Below are 26,705 nucleotides of genomic sequence, written 5' to 3'. Positions count from 1 at the left end.
GAGAGGTTTGCGGACCCTCAAGGTCCCCTTTCGCCGTGACTCACGCGGCCGCCGCGAACACTGAACCTCCCAGGCCACAGCACAGCACACGTCACCCCGTCATCAAGAGTGGTGCAACTCGGCCAGCGGTGACGCAACATCTTGGGGAACTCGCGATACGATGTTGTGACGCGTCAATAGCGTGCGAACTGACACGCCACGCATCGCGTGAGAGATGATTTGCACACAGCCGCTGAGTGTTTGAGACAACAAACAACAAAGATCCCCAAACACCCGAAGAGCCATCGACCTTGCGTGCGGGGAGAGCACTCGAACAGGTCAGGTGCGGGAGAAAACACCAAAACAAAACCCTCCAGCTCGATTTGGAGCGCACGAGAGGGGAGACTCGGGTCTGAAACACCTCTCGGTGTCGAGTGTGAAGACAGGGCGGCGGCTTTGTAGACAGAGAGAAGTGGTCGGTGTCTGGAGCAAGACGGTCAATATCCGGGAGCATCCTACCGCTCCAGCAGCACCTGTTGTAGGTGATCAGCGGGAATTCAACAACGAACCGTTGCGCAATTTACCGTATTATTACTGCCACAAATCTGAGTGGGAGACATTTTCAAAATCCAACACTGCATCTCGTCCTTCTCGCGGTAACACCCAAAGTTGGATCACGATCAGCCCAGACGTGATCACGCTCTGTAACGCACGTCCAGATCACGAAAGAGCACACTCAGCACGTATTACACGGATCACTGGTCCTGTACGCGGGCGGCCGGTTACAGTAATATCTGATTTAGTGCAACACACTAACCTTACACTTGTGTAATGTCCGGGTCGGCGATGCTCCCATAACGAATGGCCTACATACACTTTACAAATTTATTTGATTAGGGTATCATAATTTTTAAAAATCATCGGATTCTGCCCGTTTTGATGTAATTTAATTTTTTTTAACGGTTCTACATCACTAAAATTTGACACAAATAATTATTTCCATCAAATCTAGTCCCCATTTAAAAACTGTACATGAAATAATAATGTTGCTTTGCACCATATTTTAAAATTCGAATTACATCAAATCCTATACCCTCAATTTGTACAGAATTGACGAAAACACATGCGGTTGGATACCGCTGAGGTCGTAGTGATGAATACTCGATTTGCAAAGTTTACTTATATATTTTTTTAAATAACTATTTGTTTACAATGCAGTAACTTTTTTTATCCCCTCTAGCCGAAGCTATTTGAGAGGAAAATCTAAGAAAAAAAGCACAAACACAACACTACAACTAACTATTATTTACAAATACAAACGTGTATATGAAAATTCTTATCCACAATCTAAATTCCAAATACACTGTATATAATATCTTGCTAAACAAACAAAAAACATTACATATATATATAGGCTATATCAATAAATATTTTACATTTAATTGTGGCAAATAAACATAAAAGCACCGCTTCTATATGTTAAAAATAAAATAATGTATTGCCACGTTGCTGCCAAATTGAGTGATAATGAATTAAATTATATCATGGGGTATGCCTAATGGTTCCAATGTTCTATGAGAATTTTGCACACAAACTTAATAATTATTAAAGCTTTAAAATTGACTTCCCTTCGCTTTGATGTCAATTCACAAGCGCGGGGGTTATCATCTTGGCTCGACATTGCAGATGTAGCCGGAAAAAGTGAAGACTAGTAGACTAGAAGTCTAAAACATGAATGCTGGAAGCACTCGAAGTTGTTCTCATAGTAAAAATCAAACTCAGAGACTCGAAGTTAAACTCGCGGACAATACGCGCGAGGTGTTCCCCGGCAGCAGGATCGGCAGCTACCAAGTTCACGAGGGAAAAATTAATACGCTTGCCAATTAGGTTATTAATCCGCCAAGAATTTAAATTTAGTTCCAAGTAAATCGGATGTAACTTATATTAACCAGTAACGAGTAACAGGGCTGCGAAAATATGTATTATATAAAATACAACTAAATAACGGTACAAATTGCAGTGTTCATTTATCGTATTCGATAAGATAAGAACACTTTTACCCACTAGAATTCGGTAAATCGATAGAAACTATATGAACGCCTCATCTTTACTCAGTCTACAATTCATTTGGCAAATGCATGACAATTTTCGGATGAAGGTTGGCTTTCAACAACAAAAACTCCAAATCATTATATTATAATGGTTCTTCTCACTTCATTCACATCAGAATGTTTTATTGGACGATTCTATGCACTGGGTGCTTTTAGTAGAAGATGGGAAGCTGCGGCCCAAAACCATGTATCTATCACATTACCTCAGCCTACGTTTAGATAACTATTTGTAAGCATATGAAAATGCTTCCATGGTCGAAATAAAGCATTGATGTTTGACACACCTCCGTTGGTAGTCACGTTACAGTTTGGACCGGAAAAAGTTAAATTAAGCTATCAAAATAGACTTTCTGAACTGCCTGAAGCATTTCTAAACAAACCAATAGCGTTTTAAAAAGCATTTCTTCAAAGCATTTTCAAAAGATTCAAATGTTGGACGCACATGTTTGCTGGTAAAATGATGTAATTTTATTCAGAAACTACATAACTGACCTGTGCAATCGAATAGTCCATCGATGCCCCTCTGTGCACGGTTCACTGACTTCTACAGAAGCTGCACGCGGCTGCTACAGACCCACTTGCCGCAACATCGACCTGCAGATTTCTCTCCGTAGGCGTTATCTTTATCAATAATCTCGGAGCTTGGAGGGAAAATTGCGGCGCTGATAATTGTGCGAGGTAGACGCGATGCCGCGAGATAACCGAGCCGACCGCTGTTATCTCGCGGACCAGAAAGCGCTGTCGTTGAAATATCACCGATACGCAATGCAGTTACAAGATCTTCACGGCACCCGCTGTGTCAGGACGGAAGAATTACACCAGACTGACTATTATAACCCATAAGCATCACGGCATTCTACGTAAATTATGCACACGTGAAACACCGAATCCAAACCACTATATAGACTCATAATCTATTCCAATAGCTAACAGCGAGTTTCAAAGGAGCCGATGGTTTCAAAGGTGGGCTATCTAAATTGCATCAATTAAACCGATGAAGCATTGTTGACTCACATTGTTACAAGATAAGGGCCTGCGAGTGATCCTTGGAACAAAAGATGACACAGTCTGGAATCTAAGTTATTTCTCACTGTGTGCGAAGGAAATCCCAGAGTCTAGCTGTGCTGATTAGATAAGAACAGTACAAAACGTATGCAACAAGTGAGTACCTCCAGAGATATCAGTTTATCTGTGTATCAGTTATCTGTTAATTTCACCATTGGTGGTAACCCACCATCAGGAGTCATGTAAGAGGGATCTAAGATTGACTCCCTTATCGCAATTGACAATGACTAATTAGTGTCAGTTGGATAACACTAAGCCTTATACGTTCTGAACAGTAACTGAAGGACAATAAATTGGAGACCTTTCAGAGAATTTGGGGAAACTGTAAAAAAGGTAAACGTTGAGCAAACCGACTAGTCGACTAACTGTTACCTCAAGAAAAACTAGTCGATTATTTATCACGACTAATCTAATCCATGTTTGGATGTAGTCGCCTAGTTACTAATCGGTTGTAAATAGAATTCGATAGACTGCATAACAACCTCAATACTGCATCTCTGGATCGATTGTATAACCGAAGAACGTCACCATCGTGTTCTGTCACGCGGCGACACGCGCGCAGGAACAGGTCGGCACGTGTCAGGACTTGCTCGCTGGATGTCCTTCCTCTTGACCTTCACTGCTCGCTATCCGGCTGCAGGTTGCGGCTCTGAAACGTCCTTCATCCTTACCAACAACAAGTTTCATCTTCTAGGATTCTGTCAACCAACTAGTTATTGTTTTCAAATCAGAAACTAACATCTGAATTCCAACACCTCGTTAGGATGTCGCAATTTCTTGTTCCAAGTTTGTAGAAGAATGCCAATAAAAAAGTGTTATCACCTGATAACATAATAATTTGGTTTATCGGAATTGACGTCTTCAGGATGCTTTTAAGAACTTGTGATCAAAATATAGTGTACAGAGGAAAAGGCTATTCATTTTAACAGTTGACGAATTCGGTTTAGGTAAATGGTTTACTAATCCTCTGGTTTATTTTTCAAGGAGACAGTTTACTCGTTCTAAAAATGTCCAATGGAATACTCGTACAACAATGGTCCAACATAATTGAAACTCAAATTCAGAACAGTAATTAGGAAATTTGCGGCTTTAACTCTCCTTTTGCTCATCCAACATATCCACTATGTTCAGTACATTACTGAATCGAATAATCCCCCTCCCTCCACATCAGCCCCACCATCAAGAGAAGACGCTACAGTCAATGAGCAAACCACAGAGAGACACCGCTGGAGAAAGCGCAAGTAGAAGAGCACAAAGACAAATTAGCAGTGCAGCACTGGTGGTGTAAGTGTGGTGGTCAATCAGCTGTGAACCCCTGCACCAGTAGGCCCTCAACTGTTCCCACTCTCTTCTCTGATTGGCTGAAACCGTTCACTGTTTCGCCATTCTCTGCAGCCACTGACTGTAAAGTTGTAGTTAGCACTTTCATTATCGACTGAGACATCTCTTGCACGTTTGTACTGAGCAAAAATATCGACAAACCGTAAAAGATCGAGAGTATTTGTTTTGTTACAGAGTAAATTTAGTTCTATCTGACTTTTTCTCCAGTGTCGACGTGATATTATCTACAAACTCAAACCGTTCTAAAATACACTGATGTATAAAACAACAGTGTGGAAAATCAGTGACTACAGACAATTATGTAGGCACGAACTTCAATAATCTATAGATATACGTCTGATCGCACCGATGATACTGGAAAAGACACTTCATCCTTAGAATTAATAAGTAGCAACTACGGGATCTAAGGTCATTTGGGTCCCGACTAGGCAACCACTGGTCTGATCGTCCTAGTAGATACACCCTTTCAGCAATGGAAGGAGATAAACAACTTGGTATACAATATTGAATTATTCAACCATCAAAGGACATACTCATACTGGGGTCCACAGGACCCCACATAAATTTCTTTTTCATACTTCTCAGTTTAAGTTTGTCGTGGGAATTTTTGGTATTCAAGTAATTTAATTTGGCATCACTGGCCGCCTTAGTTGCTAGCTGTCTGCTGATTAATAAAGAACTTTTTTTATCTTGGGGTCCAGTGGACCTCTGTGTGCCGTTTAAGGTTGTGTTTTTCCTCATTGCCTATACTCCATTATAGTGTAATTCCATTGTTGAGGTTGTTTGTGAAATAACTTATCATTTTCCTTATAGACCAAAGACAATTTTTAATCAATATCCAACTAAAAAATCATACAATATTATAAAACCAGTATTTTGAATTATATAACGCATATTTTGATAGTCAAATTTTACCTTTGTTTTCGATTTTTTGTGAAAGATTCGTCTAAATTACGATGGAATATAATACATTCATACATTGTTTCTGAATATAATAAAGTGTTAGCTACTATACAGTTTTGTAACTAACACTTTGGCTATTTTCAAATAGTTAACATTTTTTCGTAAAAATTACAGCATTATGAGAGAAGATATTTATAATTGTCATATCCATTGTTTCCAATATATATTACAGCTCGCACACACTAATGGGAATAAAAAAAGTACATAAATGCAATTTCTATTTATATGTTTAAGCGTGTTTTTATAATAGGGTCCAACACCCGTATATCTTTGGAAGTTTAAATTTATTTTAAACTCATAAACATTTCAGTCCTCTGACATTCCCAATATTTGTGAATATCCTCGGCTACCACTACCGTCCTTTAATAACACAAACACCCGCATTCACTGACGGCCACTCTGCAGGTAGACAACTGGTACGCCCTTGAATAAAACACTTGTCGTTCCCAACTAACAAAGGCGTTTTAAACCCATTACGACTCCGTTAAAAACCAGTTCAATACGGTCGGGCGAAGGTTGTGTTGAACAAAACGATCAAACCGGTAAAACGCAATCTGCCCAACGTAACACCGATAGAGGAAGGACCGCGTTACACATAACCGCTGCACACAAAGCCCACATTATCGCTACGACTAAGGCCTGGCGACCCGTTAACAGCGATCAAAGCGTAATCGTGGCCGTTTCCGATACGCGATTATCGGAGCGTCTCTGTCAACGATTGGTTCAGACATGGTGCGCGTTGACGATTAACCCCCCCCCCCCTACCGAGTTCATCGTGCAGAGGCCTCGACCAATTACCCAGCCCGTTAACTGCATTACCGCTCGCACCAATTACTGATCCAATTCAAATGATGTTTTGGCGAAATGGCTTTCAATAAACGACGGAACCTTTCGACGCTGTTTTCAGTCAATTCATTTCTGTTTGTGTTGTTCACTAACGGCAAGTCCGATAGGAGTCGACATAGTTCCGTAGTCAGCCAGTCAGTCAGAAATTCTTTATTGACACACAGAATAAAACTGCAAAATGTTAATAACACTGCAAAAGTTAGTCAGAATAACACCTTATGTAGTTAATTACATAAGGTGATTCAAAATGACCTAATTAAATTAAATATAAAAACAAAGTCAGACTAATTAAAACAGCACTAAAGTTTTCGTTAATGGTAAAAGAAATTAAAGCTTATACAGGTGGCCGGCCCTTCATCTGAGATTAAACTAGTCTGACCAGAGCACTCGACAAAGTCCCCGACACTGTAGTAAGCCCGCTGTACCAAATGCCGCTTGACCTCCCTCTCAAGAAAGGACTTGTTTTTGTTTTCATTGAGTCTGGGAGAGCATTGTAGAGTTTAATGCCACTAAATAATAAATGCCTTTAAAAAACTTGTTCTACGGGCAGGAATGGTAATTACATTGGAGTGACAGATTGTGGCGATGTTGGAGATTATGTGATTTGAAAAGGTGGAGGTTTTTGTGAACAAATGTCACGCAGTTTAAGATATAAATCGAAGGGAATGTTAGAACTTTGGACTCCCAAACATATTAATCGCATTGAAAGCGTTTTGTACAAAAAAGTGCCCAATATAAAAATTGTGTGTTACACAATGATGTCATTTTATGTGAGATGAACGATTAGGATGATATTCTTCATACGTGCGAAAATTGCATGTTGAGTGACCACGTACGTAAGGACGGATGCAATTTGTAATTAGCACCGCCCACACCCACATTAAAACCTAGGGTGACCAAATCATCCCTGGAGTAAATGAGGACAAATTTGGTACCACGACCAACGGGTTGTTCTCCGGATAAAATAACTTCTCCTAATTATTTTTAAGATCAACATAGTTGCGTTATAATATTTTATAAATTTGACACAAATAAAATAAATGTATTGATACATTTCGGCACTGTGTAATATAGTATTGTCAATTAATACGTGAATACAGGTAAAACTGGACTAACAAAATATTTTCAACAACATACATTATTTTGACAGAAACATTAATTTTGTAGTTTTTCTGTTATGTTCAGTACAACAAGAGTACACGAGTGCAAAAGCACAGTTAAACAGAATACGAGACAAAAAAGTTGTAAAAATAATTTTGAAATATATTAATTTTGTAACGACATAAAATAGAACGAAAACCTTAAGTAGCTCTATAAGAACATATTTTAAAACTGAATTTAATCCGGAACTTTTCAGTGTCACAAAGGTGCTCTTCGGGACACCTATCGTCATTATAAAAAAACAAAAAAAAAAAAAAAACGGGACAATCCCGGTTTTCCGGGACGATTGTTCACCCTAATATAAAACCGGATATTCGAAGTACTTTACTTTGTAATCAGTTCAGTACTTGTTCCACATAAAGATAACGTTTGAAACAACAAACGTTTATGACATCGAAAAAACCTTAAAAAACATGTGACAACTTTTCTAAAACGGCCTGGTAAATTATTAATAATGCATCAAACCTTTCTAAAAAAAACCCAACAAAATCAAAATTATCGACAACGGTACAAAAGTAGAGGATCCCTCGGTGGTTGCTGGATTATTCAGTCGTTATTACGATTCGATGACTGTGATGGGCGGAGGCACACGAGGGACCTCTCTCCCGCGTAAGAGTTTCCGGCGGCCAATGACGTCCATGGCTTTGGCCCCTGTGAGTGAGGGAGAGGTGGCTCGCGTCTTGCGGAGTCTCAAGGCGAAAAAGTCCTGTGACATCCAAGGAGTATCGTCATGGTTAGTTAAACAATGCTCCAAGCAACTGTTGGCACCATTGACCAAACTGATCAATTTTTTCATTTGAAACAGGCACTTTCCAGACAAACTAAAAATTGCGAAAATCATTCCGATTTTCAAAAAGGACGATCCTTGTGTGACTAGCAATTAACGTCCAATTTCTGTTTTGCCTGCCATCAGTAAAGTCTTTGAAAAAATATTTTTGGCACGACTGGAAACTTTCCTCTCAAGATTTGAAATTCTCGATCCAGAACAATATGGATTCAGAAAAAACAGATCAACAGTCGATGCAGTCACAAACCTTGTTGAACTCGTTGTCGATGGGTTTGGAGAGAAGAGAACATGTGCTCAGCATATTTCTTGACCTCTCCAAAGCCTTTGACTGTGTGCACCATGCGACACTGCTGCACCAGTTAGAGGAATGCGGCATTCGAGGTTTGCCGCACAAATGGGTCATGTCTTATCTCAGTGACAGGGTCCAGTGTGTACACATCGAGGATGTCCTGTCAGACCAAAACACAAGTAACCCAAGGTGTTCCCCAGGGATCAATTCTTGGCCCAGTTCTTTTTAATCTCTATGTCAACGGACTGAAATCATCTATCCAGCATGGTAAAGTGATTCAGTACGCTGATGACACGACTATTTGTGTGAAGGCAAAATCAGCTGCTGAATTAGAAACTCAAATCATTTCTTGATCTAAATCTTTGCATTCACATTTCAATGAAATGAACTTGCAAGCATACAATTCAAAGTCAAATTTCATCAAATTTTGTTTTCAGCAGCGCAATGAACAAAACAAAATCACTGTGATGGTGGATGATGAACTCATTGAAGAAACATCTTCCACAAAGTTCCTTGGAATACATCTTGACAAGGAGTTGACTTGGAACGGTCACATTGACAGCGTTTGCTCTAGAGTTAATTCAGGCATTTATGCTTTGCGTAACCTAGCACAATACTGCTCCCTTGAACTCTTAAGAACAGCCTATTTTGGCTTGGTCCATACTCACTTGGAGTACGGAATCAGACTTTGGGGTAGCTGCTCTAAATACAAGCTGGAAAGGGTATTTAGACTTCAGAAAAGAGCTGTCAGAACCATCTTGAAATTGAAAACAAGGAGAGTCGTGTAGAGAAGCATTTAGGGAGCTTAGATTATTGACTTTACCCTCCCTCTATATCTTGGAGGTCGCTCTGTACTGCAGGTCAAGGTGCACTTTGACTCAAGGCAGGGATGTTCACTCATATGATACTAGAGGTAGGGACAACTACAGAATTCAACCACACAGAAGTACAGCCTTTGAACGGCTGCCATCTCAAGTTGGTGTCAAAGTAATCAATTGCTTCCTGAATGCATCAAAAATCAAAACCTGAATCTTTTCAAGACTCGTTTAAAGCATCTTTTGGTGTCTAGTGCCTTTTTTACACGATTGAGGAGTTTTTTCAATACCGCTGGGACAATTAGTAACCCCCTACCCGATATTCTGGTGTTGAGAGTGTGATTGTTTTGCATGATTGTTGAGAGATGTATGTATGTTTGAGTGAGCTTCAATGTGTATGAATGGCTAGGAAGAATATGACGCTTGCAACACAATTGTAAAATTGTAACAAATGCAATAAAGAATTTATTATTATTATTAACAGTTCCAATAACACTGTTCTCCTAATTTAATTTTTTTTTTATTAAAAACAAAAATGTCCAAAGTGTTTTTTCTTGCGTAATGCTTCAGAATGGAATGTTTACTACAGTAGGTTAAAACGAGAGATCATTCGAAACAAATCACTCGATTCTTGTAAATATGAGAGACTGAGTGACAACAAAGAATCGTCAGTGCGCTGTATAACAGAGACCTTGTAATGAGCGGATCCCTGCTGGAGTGATGGCCTGGCGGTAAGACATCAGAGAAGACATAACTGAAGGTGCCGCTGCCTGACGCCAGCAAGTACATCGGTTTCATTAGAATTCACAGAACACCTCGGAACATTCCTCTTCGTAGCACAGTGCCGCGAGGAGTCGAGGCTGGGATCCGCAGTCTTTTGAAGTTGTTCCTTGTTTCTTGTTTACCTATGTATCAATAATGCCGTCTCATTGACCTTCTACAGTACACAGTACCAACAGTTTCACGCGCCAGTTTCATTTTGCATTACACCGTGACAATTATCCTTTAAATGAGAAAAGCCAACCGCATGATGACGCTGCAAGACGATACGCTCTTGACTCCAACAACCTTGGACCTGTAGGTAAGGAAGCGTGTAGGAATGATCACGACCCTCATCAGGAAACTGTGGAAGGTGGATGGATGGATATGATCGACGGAACACCACGATGCTATGGCCTCCGCGTGAAGGTCTTCGGTCATCACGGAGAGGAAAGAGGAAACATTAGACTATGTAAATCTCTAGAGGATCTTTCGCCACGCCAAGGCAAGGCAGGACACGCCACGGAAGAGTAGAGGGTCGCGGAAGACCGGCATCTCGTTTTCGGCTCGGCGGCAGCGGATCCGTGGCAAGGTTTGAGAAATTACCTCTTGGAAAATTGCAAAACGATCTTGAAAATCATTCATCATCATTCAATTCCTCATCGTATCGTAGTGTAGTTGTAAATATTCAATCAGTTCCTTAAAATAATCATAAATGCCCTTCAAAACCGCCAACGATTTCAATCATTCAGAAAACCCCTGAAAGAAGACTTCAACGCAGACTTCTGCGGAGTGTAGAGGTTTATGACTTATTAACAAATCACTTTACTTCTGAAGACCAAAGATTTTTTTATACTCCCTAAAGAACCACAAATAATTAACTAATAGCTGACAAAATTTAAAAAACCCCTGAAAGAAGACTTCAAATCAGACTTCTGCGGAGTGTGTGACTTTTTAACAAATCACTTTACTTCCGAAGACCAAAGATTTTTCTATACCCCCTGAAGAACCAAAAACATTTAACTAATAGCAGACATAATTTACAAGCTCTTTTTACCTTTCAACACTGCTACTAAAACAAATTATTGACTGCCAAAATTTCTCTTTTACTTTACACACCAAAATATATGACTTTTCAGCACCAATAATATTCCGATCATCACACTCACACAAAGTGAAGACAACAGAACACATTTCATTGTGATTCCTAGAACCATACAGCCACAATCAGCCTAATATAATCCTGATGAGTTCTGCGCACTCGGCGGCCTCGTCACTGCGACTGTCTCTGACGCATGCGCAGTTCGGAGGAGAGGCGCGAATCGCATATCAATCCGCCGAGACCGAGTCGATGAGTCACCGTCGCGTCGCACTTTACTGCCGAACTGGAGCGCCTGGCGGGCGGAAAATTTGATACCTAGAATTGTGCAGAGATTCCGCCGTCGACTTCTTGCCACACTCCTGACTTCGGTACTGGGAACTGTCAACCCATGGTTGCCTTCCGAACAGTGGTCTTTTACTTTTAACAGTGAGTACAAGAACTTTTAAGAGACAAGAAATAATGTGGATCAGTAAAAGGATTTCGTTGCTAAGTGGGTGATTACTCCGTCCGTCAACATCAGTACTGCCATGACATTTGCCATCGTTCTGTGACACAAAAACATCAGTAACTAGTACGTTTCGAGATCTGCAATCTGATCTCTTCTTCACGCAAATAACTGACCTAATACATAATTACAAACTAGGTTAAAATAAACAAATCATACCCGAGCGTTGTGACACGCCTAAGTCAGGAACCACAACCACCATGCTGTGTGTCAATTTCACTAACTCTAAACAGGCACTTAATAAAAAAAACTACACAGAACACTAATCATTAAAACTGAACTACAGAACTATCTAGTACTGGGTAGCCTACTCAAGTGGAGACTTAACAAATCATCTTCGAACACCAATAATTATAACAACGACAAACAATTAGGTCTTGTTTTGCATTACTTACTGTTTTGCTTTGTTTGTGTTAATTTTATGAAACTCGGGACTTTCAAGGATGAAGATTTCATTACAAAACTCAACCGAGCCTTTCAATTTAATAGGAAATTTCAACACCAACGAGGATTGTTCAATTGGCCGCGACCGCGTACGTACGTGTATACCGCAGCACGGCTGTTTATTGCCCATTGTTGTATCAATGTAAAAGTTGTTCCCGAGAACAATAGCGGGCAACACACGTGTTCGTGCCCACATATCCTGGGCCTGGGGCTACCGTCCTCATCGGTCTGTGTGGTCAGCCTCACCACGGACCTCGTCTAGAACCGTGCACATATGCAAATGTACATTCCTTCACAAGACTGGTCGAGGATTTGATGAATCTTCGTTTTTTCTCCACTCCAACGATGTAATAGTGGGGAAATCGGTGAAAGTCTTCCTCCCATCACAAAAGTGCAGTCAATCAATTCAAAGACTTCCACTGTCAACGGTGCAGTAAAGGAAGCGAAAGCATCAGTCACAATAACCTGTACCATTTGTCCTCCACCGCCTTGACTGCTGAATAAACCATTGAGGCTGGTCTGGCTGTTCGCAGACCTTTCACCGGATCAAACCTGACTGCCGGCCTGACGGATGGGCGCACGACTTGGTCGCCCACAATGTACTGTTATGGGGCTACAGATATTTATTATTTTGATTGCCGTTCTTAATGTTCCTCTAGCATGAACTGAAGTCAAATTCACCGTTGCCAGTCTTTCAAGACTTTCACTGAATTTTCTGCACAGACAATTTGTTCATTTGCACGACGTTCGATGTCCACAAGGCACTGCCTTAATCCCAGTGTTGTTTATTATTTTAATTTTTATTGAACACTGTATTTGGCTACAACACATCTGAAAATTTTAAAATGTCTTCCGCTACATAGTCAAAAACCACAACGACAATATAAAGAACTAGGTCAGCATCCATATAGATCCCGCCGATGCAGCCTTATTGCTGACATAGGCTGAACTGTGTTGACGTTCTAACTACGTTACAATAATCGCATTAGATCCGGAACAGCCACAATTTCTCGCTCCTTCCACAACTCTTCTTGCCTTCTGAAATTACTTGCAGCAATAAATGTCACAACACCACCTCCAATGATGATCTCGTTCTTCTGAACACGTGTCCAACTCGATAGCATAATTTAGTGGCAAATTTCACTAATTGCTCATTGTATACATTGAATTAGTATTAACACATTCTATCATTTTAACAATTCGTTAAATTGCTCTGCACTTCCCTGAAAATGTCGTTAAATGTCCTCATATACCTTGGACTATTATTAACAGAATCTATCATTTCAATAATTCGTTAAATTGCTCTGAATGTTCTTGATAATTTCGATAACTGTCCATCATATACCTTGGATTAGTATTACCAGATTCTATCATTTCCATTATTTGTTAAATTGATCTGCATTTACCTGAAAAATTACATTAAGTGCCCATCATACACCTTGGATAGATATTATCATTTCAATAATTTGTTAAATTGTTTTAAAATTTCCTGAATATTTCGTTAGTTAGTTGCCCATCGTATACCTTGGATAGATTCCATCATTTCAATAATTCGTTAAATTACTCTGCATTTCCCTGAAAATTTCGTTAATTGTCCATCATACACATTGGACTGGTATTTACAGATTCTATCATTTCAAGGTATGCGTTAAATTACTCTGAATGTTCTTGATAACTTCGTTAACTGTCCATCATATACCTTGGACAGATTCCATCATTTCAATAATTCGTTAAATTACTCTGAATGTTCTTGATAACTTCGTTAACTGTCCATCATATACCTTGGATTAGTATTACCAGATTCTATCACTTCCATTATTTGTTACATTGATCTGCATTTTCCTAAAAGTTTCGTTAATTTTCCGTTATATACCTTAGATCTTACCTTAAACAATTTCTATCATTTCAATAATTTTTAAATTCCTCTGCATGTTCTTGATAATTTCGTTAACTGTCCGTCATATACCTTGGAATAGTATTACCAGAGTCTATCATTTAAATAATTCGTTAAATTCCTCTTCATTTTCCTGACAAGTAAGCTGAAGACCTTAATTTGGCAAGTCTGTTTCAAATCTTCGAGACCGTCAACCTGTAATAGAAGTTTACAAATGGAGACTCGCCAGTGAGTCCAAACGAGGCGTTACCATTACAATTAGTAAAGAATACAAAAGTTCATCACGTGCACTCAAGGTCACCGTGTGTATTTGGGTAGTCATCCAAGGCTAATGTTACATTGTCCCCCGCTCTAGTGGCCGTAACAATCGCTCCGAACTCGGACTTAATTACAACTTGCTTGAATCGACTTATCGTCACTTCCTTTTGTTGTTCGCAGTGCCTTAACGATATCACCGCCTAGATTAGAATAATCAGTTGCGTAGTTCGGTTAAGTAATGCTTTGTGTTCCTTTGTTTACACGACGTATCAGTACTAAACATTTACAATTAATATGTATTACGTATGCTTTAAGTGGTTACACACCACATTTTCGAATTACTGTATATCCAACACGTAAAGTGGCTGTGATTTAAGGTTAATTTACGTGTATATTTACTTCATCCATGCGACTATATGTAACTGAGCACGACATTTTTGTTTAAAACCATCCACTGTAGTAGGAGATGAACCAATTTTGAAACACCACAATGATGCCCATCTACTCAGAATATCTTGAGCAGGAAGTATGATGCTATTGACGGTAGAGGACAGGTAAGTTCTGGATTCGATCAACTCGAAGAAAATAGAAGTGCGAATGTATTTATTACCTGATATAAAGAAAACTACAGCAATATTAAAAGGAGTTTTTCTTGAGTCTGAGGGCGGTAAATGGTGCTTCTCTGATATATAAAATGTAGTAGTTCCTTCTACTTCGGATGAATTTAATCTTATGCGCGTTTTCTACTTCTATGTAGCAATTCCTTCACACCGTTGATATAAAACAAATTACTGTATGAAAATAGTGTCATCATGGCTTTCCCATTTAGGCATCGCTATTTTGCAATACTGGTATGAAAGCAAGAATTACAATAATATCACAATAAATTTTATCGACAAGTTAACAAGATTTCAGACATTTTCCATCGTTATATGTTACAAAATATAACACAATAAATACAAAAATAAAGAACGGAAAGAAAAGGGTTCAAACGTACCCAAAACCTGCTTGGAGTCCAGTCCAGGCGTTGTCACTGCACATAATTTAAGTCACGACTACGAGAAACACAATCACTTTGCTGGTGCGATGTGTGATTGTGATTCTCGTACTCGTGACTTGTTCAGTGAAAACGCCTGGAAAGGATTCCAAGCAGGTTTTGGGTACGTTTGAACCCTTTTCTTTATTCTTTGTTATTTATTTTTGTATATATTAATGCCTCCCACAAGTGACGAAGAGGATAGATTCCAATCTTCGAAACGTTGTCTTATACATTTTGTAAACATATAGCGATAGCAAATGACCGAAATAACAAACTGGAAACAAAGAATCGACAAGTTTAGTTGTTCAGAGCGCCTCGTCACGTGGCAGGCGGGCGATTCCGAGTTCAAGACATGTCCTGACAGGATGTGGCATGTCCGAGCCTGCACACACGCGACATCACCGGCCATGCAACCATTATGCAAACTCTCTCTCCGTACCGTGTCACAACAAGACGGCGACCTGCCCGAATGGCAATAGACCGAATTGTCAACTTTCTACCGGCCGGCCGGCGCACTCCGGTGAAAGTTTGCCCACACAACACTCGAATGCCGCTGTGCGCATGCGTGGGGTGTCCGCCCGCTCAGTCCGGCCCCGGGCACCAATTATTTACCCGACACTCTATTTCATTTTGATCGACATTTCCACTCGAAACCGCTCCCTCTTAATCTGGATTTGAAGTCTGTCGCCTGAGGCAGTGAAATATTTACGTTTGATTGTGTTACTAATGTGCCTCAGCAAGATATCCCTGGATACACTCAAATAGGTGTTTTACAATGTCACATCAAATCGTTTAATAGCAATTAACAATATATATTGCATAGCAAACATCAATTTTCATCCCACATCAAGGCCACATTCAAACTTACAACATTCAAACATTCACACCCCATTCATTCCATCCCAATTACGCCTACTTCCGGCGCTGGAGGCAGTTTCCTTATAGTGATGTCTCCCAGCTGAATGCCAGACACTCATCCAAAAAACGTTTTACTCCAGGCAGAGTTTGATAAGATTTTTTAACACCTCGGGCGCATTTGAGGCATTTTTAATCGGGTTTGGCAAATCTGTTTAAAAATGAACACCTGCCTGTGAAGGTAAACGCTCATAAACCACCGTTCTCTGCATTCCCGAACGGTACTTATCTCTGCCTCTAGTCTCATATTCACGTATGTCTCGTACTCTGGTTAAGGCACATTTAGACAAACAAAATAAGGTTGTTTCTAAGATGCAGAGAGACTTGCCAGAGTCAACAATTGCAAATATTCAAAATGTGAATTGATGCTATTTACAAATAAATCTTTTACTTATAAAAGGATTAAATAACATTATTAAAAAAATGCATTGCTGATACAGTTCGGCGAAATATAATACAATAATAAATCATAAAACGCCTAATATTGGGTGATTTCTAAAACTGAAATCAAGTAGCAAACAATCTTGGGACTAGGACTCACACAAACTGAGGTAGTAACAGACATAGACCGTGTATAATCCCGCCGGCAATGAAAATAAACAAAGAAAGGCAGCGCTATCGTTTGGTAATAATTATCGGCAAGTTCAGAGGCCAAGGTTGGCCGAACAAAACCACGGATCACAGCGGCGAAGTGGCGCCTACCGCAAACTCGCGTGAAGGCCTCGGTCTCAGGTCGAGGCCGGCAAAAGGTGACATTTGAGCATTTCGCGATTATACGTTTGCCAACATTACTGCATGATTATGTTGTTGCTTTATTTTCGTATGTGGCTTGTGCCGCTTGTGGGCTATATTTACCTAAATACAGTTGAGATATTTACTTGGAACTAATGTTTTTATTTGAGAATATGGAATACCGTAGGGAACATAATTGGGATATAAATGTTCCACAATTTTCTAAAAGGGCATAGGAGCAATCTAGCGTGACAGACGAGGGTGTGAATGAATCCTTTGATTCGTGCTACCCTTTGGCTAATTGGTTTCGAGCTACTAATAGTGTAATCAGCCACGACTGACATTCAAAAAGCGTATGAGGTGAATATATCGTTTTCTCCACACTTTTCATATTAAATGCTTAGTGCTGCACCAATCACTGAGTTTTCGGCTATAGGACTAAGCCAAAGCTTTTATTTATTTACGTGTTTAAGAACTCTATAATGTTCCTTGCAAAGGCAGTTTATCATTTTACATTTCAGCGTAAAATATCCCTAAAGTATATCACAAAATTGTATACGAATGAATATTAAGTTTGGCGTCTGAAATGCGACCCTGTCACAGACTTGACTCCTGGAATCCAATTTTGAAAACAGAAAAATGGGTACCTAATGCACATACATGACTAATTCCATTTTTGAAGTATCACACGACCCTATCGTATTACATAAGTTTCCACCAAGAAAGCTATGAGCGTCGACTTTGGAATTCCTCTACATTGAGATAAAAAAATAGTTAAAGTGACAGTGACAATAAAAATTGCGGGCGGAGCCGCGGGTACGTGAGTTTTCTATAATTTAGTTGAACACGGATAAACAAATGTGGACGACACGACGTGCAGCACGAACAGAACAACACGTAATCACCAGTTGTTGTGATGTGGGAGCAACCGCGTTATGTAAGCGATGCACGAGAACAGGATCATCCAGTCCTCAGTCTAAATAAATCCCTGCAGAGCACCGTCTTGTCGCTGTCAACCGAAATGACAAACACGCGATTATATTAACCTTCTTCCATCACGTCTGGCGTTCAGGTCACGTCTCCTTATAAAATACAAAATGCAGTAGGTGTTTGCGAGCAGAATGTCAAAGTACGTTACAGCGGATTTAGGAGTACGTCTTGAATCACCCAATAGCCATCTCAAGTACTATAGTCATAGTAATAGCCCGAGTGTCGAAAAATGTCGAATAATAATTTAACTGGAAATGTCTCATTACCTTGCACAGGTTTACTCACCATTAGGCTACAACATGATCAGCACTACTTTCGCTCTGTACTGGCATGTTGTAAAACGTGCCACTGGATTGCTCAGTCACATATCTCAGTCATTTTATATCTCGACCCATTAAACAGAAATACAGTAGAACCTCGGTTAACCGAGGTAATTGGGACCGAGGGTACCTCGGATACGGCGAACCTCGGATAACACGGAACGTAACCTAAAAATCGTTACCGGGGCTAAAAATAGCTCAAGATATACTAAAACATGAACAAAAGTTATTAACTGAACTGTTGTTTAGTTTATTAGTACAAGAAATGTTATTAGTACGCAATAAAACGTGAGAGGAAACGGTTAACACTCACAATACTAAAACACTGTTTTAATATAACACTCAATTTATTGCACAACTGAATACGTATGATATAGGCTACACAATGTACAGAAGTTTAGTTTACAGTACAGTATTCCTGTTTACAAAATTAAATCAAAGAAATGAAAATTAATTTACTGTACATTGTACAAAAATAAAACAAAGTAAGCTAATCTTTTTTCCCAAAGAAATCAGTTATTGTTTTTTGACTTAGATTAGAGGATCTTAGGCTAGCCGCCCTGTTGCGCCAGCGTCGCAGCCAAACTAAATCGTTTGTTGTTGCGGTTTCTTGTTGTTCAATGTATGCCAGTGCTCCCTCGATCGTTCTTAGACCTTCTGTATGTGATATTTTTCTCAGTCGCCCCATCAGGTTCATCGCTGTAAAAAAAACTTTTGTTTTACGTAACCGTAACGCAATCAAAAGGCAGCAGTTGGAATTGGTATGAAATTAGTTTTGGATTGATGAATGGGCAACATTTAACTAAAGTGTAACAAATATACTGTAGTTGTGTTAAAAAATTGATGTTGGATTATGTTTTTATGTTAAAATTTTGCATAAATAAAAAATCAAAAACTTACTTGTCATCATCTTCTGGTTGGTTGAGCATCTGGATAATCACGTCATCAGTTAGGGCCTGATCCTCATCTCCATTGATCCATTCACTGATGTCCTCTGCACTGATGGGCTCAGCCACTGGAAGGTGGTTACAAAGATTCACAAGCTCTTCATTTTCAGGAGGACATGCTCTTGGCTGGTTTTCAGGAGCAGCTGTCTCTTGGCGGCTTGCCTTTTCAAATTCCGAAAAGTTTGCGCCATGACCTTCTTATAGTGTCCTCCCTAACGTTATCCCAAGCTTCTGGACACCCAGTAGACAACATCTTTCATTGTGATTAACTTGAGAGCATCAGTGACACCCAGCCCGTCCTCTAGCTTCTCCAGTAGATTTCTAAGCAGCCTCTTTTTGTAGTTTCGCTTAAAAGTTTCTAGAAACTCCTGGTCTAGAGGCTGGATGAGGGCAGTAACGTTTGGAGGCAAAAATAAGGCTCTAATGCCATCGCTGACTAGCTCATCAGCATCTGGATGGGACGAAGCGTTGTCAAGAATAAGAAGGGCCTTGCGAGGGAGTTTTTTGTTCTCCAAGAAAGCTTCAACGACTGGAACGAATTCCTCAAAAAACCATTGTTTGAAAATCCGCGAGTCCATCCATGCGTTTTTCTGGTTTGTGTATGTGCTGGGAAATGTGTCCACATTAGTATTTTTAAAAGCACGTGGCTTTTTATACTTGCCTATTACAACTGGTTTGAGTTTTCAAACTTCCTGCAGCATTGGCACATCCTAAAACTGTAACCTCGATCTTTAGATTTCTTATACCCAGGAGCTGATGTTTCCTGCTGGACTGGCTAAAGTTTTTGAGGGCAACATTCTGAAGTTAAGGCCTGTCTCATCACAGTTGAATATTTGATCGGATTGTAAGACCCTCACTCAAAATCAATTTCTTATTTTTTCTTCAAAAAAAAACTGTCACATCAGTTTCATTACCTGAAAGTTTTTCCCCAGATATATTAAGTTGCCGCACTCCATAACGGTTCTTCCATCGCATTAACCACCCGGAACTAGCGGTAAAAGGTTCATCGCCATCGCCAAAAGATTTATGGAAATCTAGCGCTTTTGCCTGCAAAATAGGCCCACTTATTGGACTTCCCCTTGCTCTCATTTCCGAAAACCATAAGAATAAAGCCTCGGAAGTTTTTTCATACTCACACTTTTTTTAAACGTTTTTCTCTCTGAATTGCAATTGGAATTTAAGCTCTGAGCACCCCATTTTTCTAACTCAGCCCTCTTCCTCCTCCAATCTCCGACGGTAACCTCACCAACACCCAAGTCTTTAGCGACTGTTCTTATTGACTCACCATTGTCCAGACGACGAATCGCATTTAGTTTAGTCTCTAAGGACACAACGACACGTTTGCGTTTAGCACTCATTTACACCTACTGTAACTGCACTTAAAACACACAATAAAAAAACAGTGATAGACACTTGACTTGTAAAAGTAAACAAAGGACTGCCACTGAGACGAAATGGCGTCTTCGGGCAGACCGATGATGCACGAACACATCCGAGCTGAAGCTGTACACCAGGACAGCCCACTAGATGCGCAATAAGCTACGGAGTCGAATCGGGAGTGGTGGGGAGAGCGAGTGGCTCAGTCGCGTTCTCGGCATTGAAACAGTTCGCATTGGTCCGGCGGCGAGCGGTGTCGGGTTACAACACCTGCAGCTGCTCTGGCGAGCGGTGTTGTCGGTGACAGTGCCGTATGCATTCGGCAAAGATAAGCGCTAAGCTACGCAAATATTTGGCCGAGGAAAACACAACAGTTGCCAACAATTTACTGTACAGTTTTAGTTTTAACGCATTGCAGGCTAGCGTGCGTATTGCGATAAAAGGAGCACCCAAAACGCTCATTACTGTACGTAGTTTGTGCGTGTTTCTTTTGCTTTTTAAATAAAAAAAATCGTCCGAGGACGGCCTCGGTTAACCCGGAGTCTCGGTTAAGCGAGGCTCGGTTAACCGAGGTTCTACTGTATGCCCTTTAGAAACAGGACTAGCCCTTTCTGAGTTGTATTCATAATAAGAGAGATCTGAAGCTGCGTTCACACCAAAACCTTCCATTAAATTTGTTGTTTTTCCACAAAATACAGCAACGTTTTCTGTGGAGATACAAATCTTCCACTAAATTTCGGTTTCCCGCTGTGTGTCGGTAAAGATCAAAGAAAGCTGGCAAGTAAAAGTGGAAGATTTGTTGCTGCGCACTTTCCGCAAGCAGTTTGTAGGGAGCTAGTAGGGGAACTGTTCCCCCTCCACGCGCCCCGGGCGTGACGTCAGAGCTAGCACCCCCACCCCACTTAGCCATCGTGTGTACTTCAGCTGCAGGGTGATATTTAGGTGATTTCGTTTGTTTCAAGATGGAAGGCTGTAGTGAGAACGAATTGAGCAGGAACAAAACCAGTGAACTTTACTAAAACCAGTGAATTAAACTTTTATCACACAGGGCAATATTCTGTCTTCTTCGTTCGACATCTTTGAAACAACTGCCTAAACCTTTCGGGCAAATTCTTTGGCAACAAGTTTTTCACTGCTCTAAATTTGAGAAAACACTCTTAAAAAAATCTTTTACTTGTCACTTTAATTTCAGAAGAGCAACTTATAAGTGTACCGTGACTAACGGACAGGACGTTCACTCGTACGAGACAAGAGGAAGAGAAAACTACCAAACTGGGAGACACAGGACGGTAGTTCACGAACGTTAGCCATCAAAGACAGGACTTCATCTCATCAACAGCTTGCCAAATTAAATCAAAAATTCATCTACGCTTATAGCAATTAAAACTCGCTGTCTAGTGTCGAACGCGTTTTATAACGTGAAAGACTTTATGGCGTATAACTGGGAGACCGCACAATCAGAAGACTTACCCTCGAATTGAGGTGGGGGGGGGGGGGAAATTGGCGATGAATGGAGCAGAGTGAGTGTCAAAATGTATGTATAAATGAAAGTTCGATGTAGTATGTGGGTCAAAACTATTAAATACTTGACGTTCGATAAACTCACCATTTTGAGCGTCTCCTCCGGCCGCAGCAGGTAGAACATGGACTGCAGGTGTTGCTGGATGTCGGTGCCGCCGGCGGGGCTAGGCTGGCGGGCCCCCGGCCAGGAGACCAGGCGCTCATTGGGGGGCAGCACCAGTGCCGCTCCCTTGCCCGCGAAGTAGCACTCGCTCAGGCTGCAACAAGAGAGACACTGTTTTAGCGATGGTACAAGCAAGGAAAGCAACTAATAGATCAAGAGATTCCATTGGTCAACACCTAATCCTATAGCAATCTTCTGTGTTTTGATACAGAATACGAGTAAATCTCTACAGGGTGAGAGTCTGTGAGTAAATTCTTCACTTCGGGGTGCGGAAAAGGCATTGGAGGCTTAAGTATATGACAATAGGCCGCCCCATAGAAGAAGAAATTCTTCACTCATTTACCCAAACTGTAGATGCTAACATATCCACTATGTACTTTTAAAGTGAATGAGTTAGGAATGCATACGATTCGTGAAATGTTTTACTGAAATATGGCCCTGTTCCTACATGAGAATCTCGAACAGAGTTCTATGGCGTTACCACACGAGTATCGAATATCGCTCTATCTTCACTATACGACGGCTTCTACAAGAATCCTCTTAACGCAAGGGTTAGCGCGGGAATACCTTTCCATACATATCTTTCCCAATACATCCTAACACTAAATAAAGGGTTGTGGTATCTCAAATCAAGAGATTTATTTCAATAATAAACGCAAAATAAATACATCAACATGTTCTTATGAACTTTCGATGTCATGCATGAGACCTCCTTCCACGCTGCCCACGAAACAATCGTGTTGCTCCTGAACGGTTTCAGGGTCGCGTCACTTCTGGGAATTCCGATCATCAATGGCCACCGAGGTCGTGAGACGACACCTTGTGACGTTCATCTTTGGGGTTATCTGAAATCATCGATGTGTGTGCCGATAACCCGTGAAACATCAGTGACCTGAAGAAGGAAATCTGACGGGTTGTGGGCGAAATGGAAGTGGAAACTTGTCGTGCAGTCAATTTCATGGACATGGTTGTACCATGCGCAGTAGAGGAGGATATTATATTCATGACACCATTTTTCATACGTGAAATTGTCAGGTTATATGTACATAGTTTTTTATTACAATAAATCTCTTAATTTGATATACAAACTGGTGCTTTTTTTAATCATCCTTTAGTTTACAAACCCCTTCACCTTACATCAACAATCTGCCCATTGGATAAAGAATGCCACAACACCCAAGGGGATCAAAACTCAGGAGTTTTTGGGATTTGCCTTGGAGATCGCGTAATCAAGAGATTGACTTTGGCGATGTAGGTAGAAAATTGGCAAATGGATGAAAGTTGCATGAATGATGGATTGGAAATTTAAGTGTGATCCTGATGTGGGGAGAATGTACAAAATTTTAGTTCTGCATCATTGAAATTGACGGTTGCTATACACGTGAACATGACTCTGCAAAAAACATTGATCGAGTTGTAAAATTGTAAGGGGTCGCACTCTACTACATGCCTCTTACTACACCTGAAGAGACAAGAATCTTCTCGTTGTTGACAGCCTAATAGTCACAATTTATCAATAGTCCAGTATAAAAGACTCGCGAACTACATTACCATCTGGTATCGTTCCAAAAAGTACACCTATCGACGCCGCAACCTGAATGCCCGCGCCAAAGAACACGGAAGCCAATTTCAAAGACGCCATACCAACACAGATGATTGACGGCTTTGTCAAAGGGAAAAAAAGCCGTGGCGAATCTCAATTTGCGTTGTACCCTGCCAATCAAGTCGTGGCCGCAAGCGAAGAGGCGAGCTTGGCTCTCCGGCCGGAGCTAATCCGTAATCAGTCGGAACCACTGACTAGCTAGCTCTGCCAGCCGGCAGTAACTGGTAACGATTCAGCTCGTTTTTAAACCATTCTGGTAACGATCGAATTAGGATAAAGAAAATAACACGATCAAATCGCTTTGAAACTAGACCAGGAAATTATTGCTAGTTACGGAGTTGACTTTACTGTAGTATCCGCGATTTACTTTACTCTAATACTCTGCAGGCAAGAATTCGAGGTAAAACTGAGGGGGGGGGATTAGGCGATTCCGTAATGCCACTAATATCCTGGTGGACACGTCATTTATTTTGGCTGCTCTGCAGAACCAAAATCGTAATTTTCGAAAGTAACCACACGCGGGAACCAACTCACGAAGAACCTCACTTGACTAGATTCTTCGGAAAGAAACCCTGCATGACATGATGTTCTTAGTTCGGTTAAACCTCAGTGGTTGCCTAGAATATTTACACATTGTTCCACCTTCGGCGCTGGTTAAGTATTGGCACACCATTGTTACGGTATCAAGAAGACACGCCATTGACGCTGTTGCTGTCTCAAGACGTTCATATTTTTGTCGTGCACGATCAGCTACTTTGGGCATTAGCAATTGGGGTTCTCTTGAGCAACAAATGGACTTTTTAGATGGAAAAGGTTACACAGCTACCTGGTAGGCGCAGGGTCTACAGTCTTTAGTATCACTCCTGTTCGTTTGTTTCACGTCATTCCTCGACCTTTCCTCTGGGAACTGCTGAGCCACGACCACAACCACCATCGATAATAGCTGGCTGTCGTGTGGTGGCGGTGGAAAGCGAACGACCGCTCCGACCCTGCTCTGAACTGTCACCCCCAGACCGAGGTCGTGACATCTATCCATCCTCGGCTTTCTACCTCGGCAGTCCGCGCGTGACCGCCCTACACGCTCCCACATCGCTCATGGCTTCAGCACACGAGGCGACTATACACACACTGGCGAACTGAACAATAGTTACGAAGACATTCCTGAAATACGGCAATTTTCCATTCTCTTTATGGCCGCAATTGACGTGAAATTTAAATTGCCTAATTGATTCACAATAAGGTGATTCACCAACTTATAGTATAGTTGTGTAAATCAAGGAAAACTGGTTACTAAACTGTTCTTGGAAGATGCAAGAATAAGTTCGATCCTCTCAAAACACACCGGTGTAGATCATACAAATGCTGTCTGGGAGTGTTAGTATAGCAATCCTATACACCTCGAAGCTTACATCTCTCTGACACACCAGGCTTAACAGTACACCATACCATACATTTTTACCCTATGATACTACAATCATGTACAAACTTTATACAATTTCATATATTGTGTGTTGCCTCCAAATATCAATTTTATTTCAATGTATTTTTTCAATATAATTGTTCAAAAATAATTGTTTAACAAAGTAATCTGAAACACGTTATTTAAATTTCATTCAATTTTTATAAGTAAATAATATAATAATACAAATTTAACCGAGACTTACATAATCCAAACGTTGCCCTAATTCAAAATAATTCAGGTCCGAATTTGGTTATTTGAAATAGTAAACATATTTTTATTTCCAACAAGGAAACTACCCTAAGAGTAAAACAATACACCGATTATAAAACATATTTAAAAGGTCCCGCAAGGCTTGTACTAGTAATCAATTCCATCACGTGATGTTATTAATAAACCTCAAAACAAACAAGACCTTGTGGCAAAAACACGAAGTAAATTTGATACAATATCGAACTTAAACTATAAACAAAAAGAAGATAACGACCGCGATAACGAGAAGCGGCCGCGGGTCTTATCTTGTTTATAAACACTGTATTATCCCATTGTTGCTGTTTAATTGTTTCTGATTCAGTTTACCAAGACTCTATCTTGCACAAACAATAATAAGATTTAGATTACTGTTTCTTCAAAACAAAGCCTAAACCCAACTGGCGAAAACACTCCCTGCCTTGAAGGTAAATTCTAACCACGAGCAATTAATTCAACAGTAAACTGAATGCCACTTGATAAACAAAAATATTCATGTTTTTTTATGTTACGTTTAATATATTTCATGTTACGGAAATCTTGTAAACTTTATTATTTATCTTGGGTTTCTTTCCACAAATTTAATATGAACGGCAAAATGTTTTCACGCAAAACAAAATCATTAAACATTCTCATTGTCAACTTTGCTTTTTAAGTGATACTATATTTATTAATATATACAATTGTGTATTACTGTTTTTTGATCTCATATTGAAGACGGTGCATCCTTTCAATGTTTTAGTGAATATAATTTATTTTATTCGGTGCATTAAAATTAAGGCCTAAAGTGTTTAATTTGCACCTTTTTGTAGCGTCGCATTCCTAGCTGTTTAAAAACTTATTTTCCTGACTACGTTAAAGTAATTTTATGTTCTTGATATGTGTTGTATGGGCTGCTAATAATGTGTCCTGGTGAATTTCCGCCTTTTTTAAAGACATATTCAACAGAACAATGTAAGTATTCTAAACGTATGTTTGTACATGTGCAAGTTCAAATTCTTACTTTGTTGCAGAATTTTCCACATCTTAAAACTTTACGTTTATAAAACTCTACTTTAACTAACATTCTCT

General features: G+C 40.2%; 1 protein-coding gene across 3 annotated transcripts in view; it reads right to left on the bottom strand.

The window, feature by feature from the left end:
- Positions 1-26,705, bottom strand: part of LOC124367465 (protein phosphatase Slingshot) — a 311,228-nt gene that overhangs the window by 68,642 nt on the left and 215,881 nt on the right. For all 3 annotated transcript variants that reach the window (XM_046824292.1, XM_046824291.1, XM_046824293.1), the window contains one exon: positions 22,246-22,417. In XM_046824292.1, coding sequence (XP_046680248.1) covers positions 22,246-22,417 — 172 coding nt within the window. The remainder of the gene's footprint in view (positions 1-22,245; positions 22,418-26,705) is intronic.

This window comes from Homalodisca vitripennis, chromosome 8 (assembly GCF_021130785.1).
Source record: "Homalodisca vitripennis isolate AUS2020 chromosome 8, UT_GWSS_2.1, whole genome shotgun sequence".
Lineage (NCBI taxonomy): Eukaryota > Metazoa > Arthropoda > Insecta > Hemiptera > Cicadellidae > Homalodisca > Homalodisca vitripennis.
Note: the sequence above shows the minus strand (reverse complement) of the source record. Positions and strands in the feature narration are given on the sequence as shown.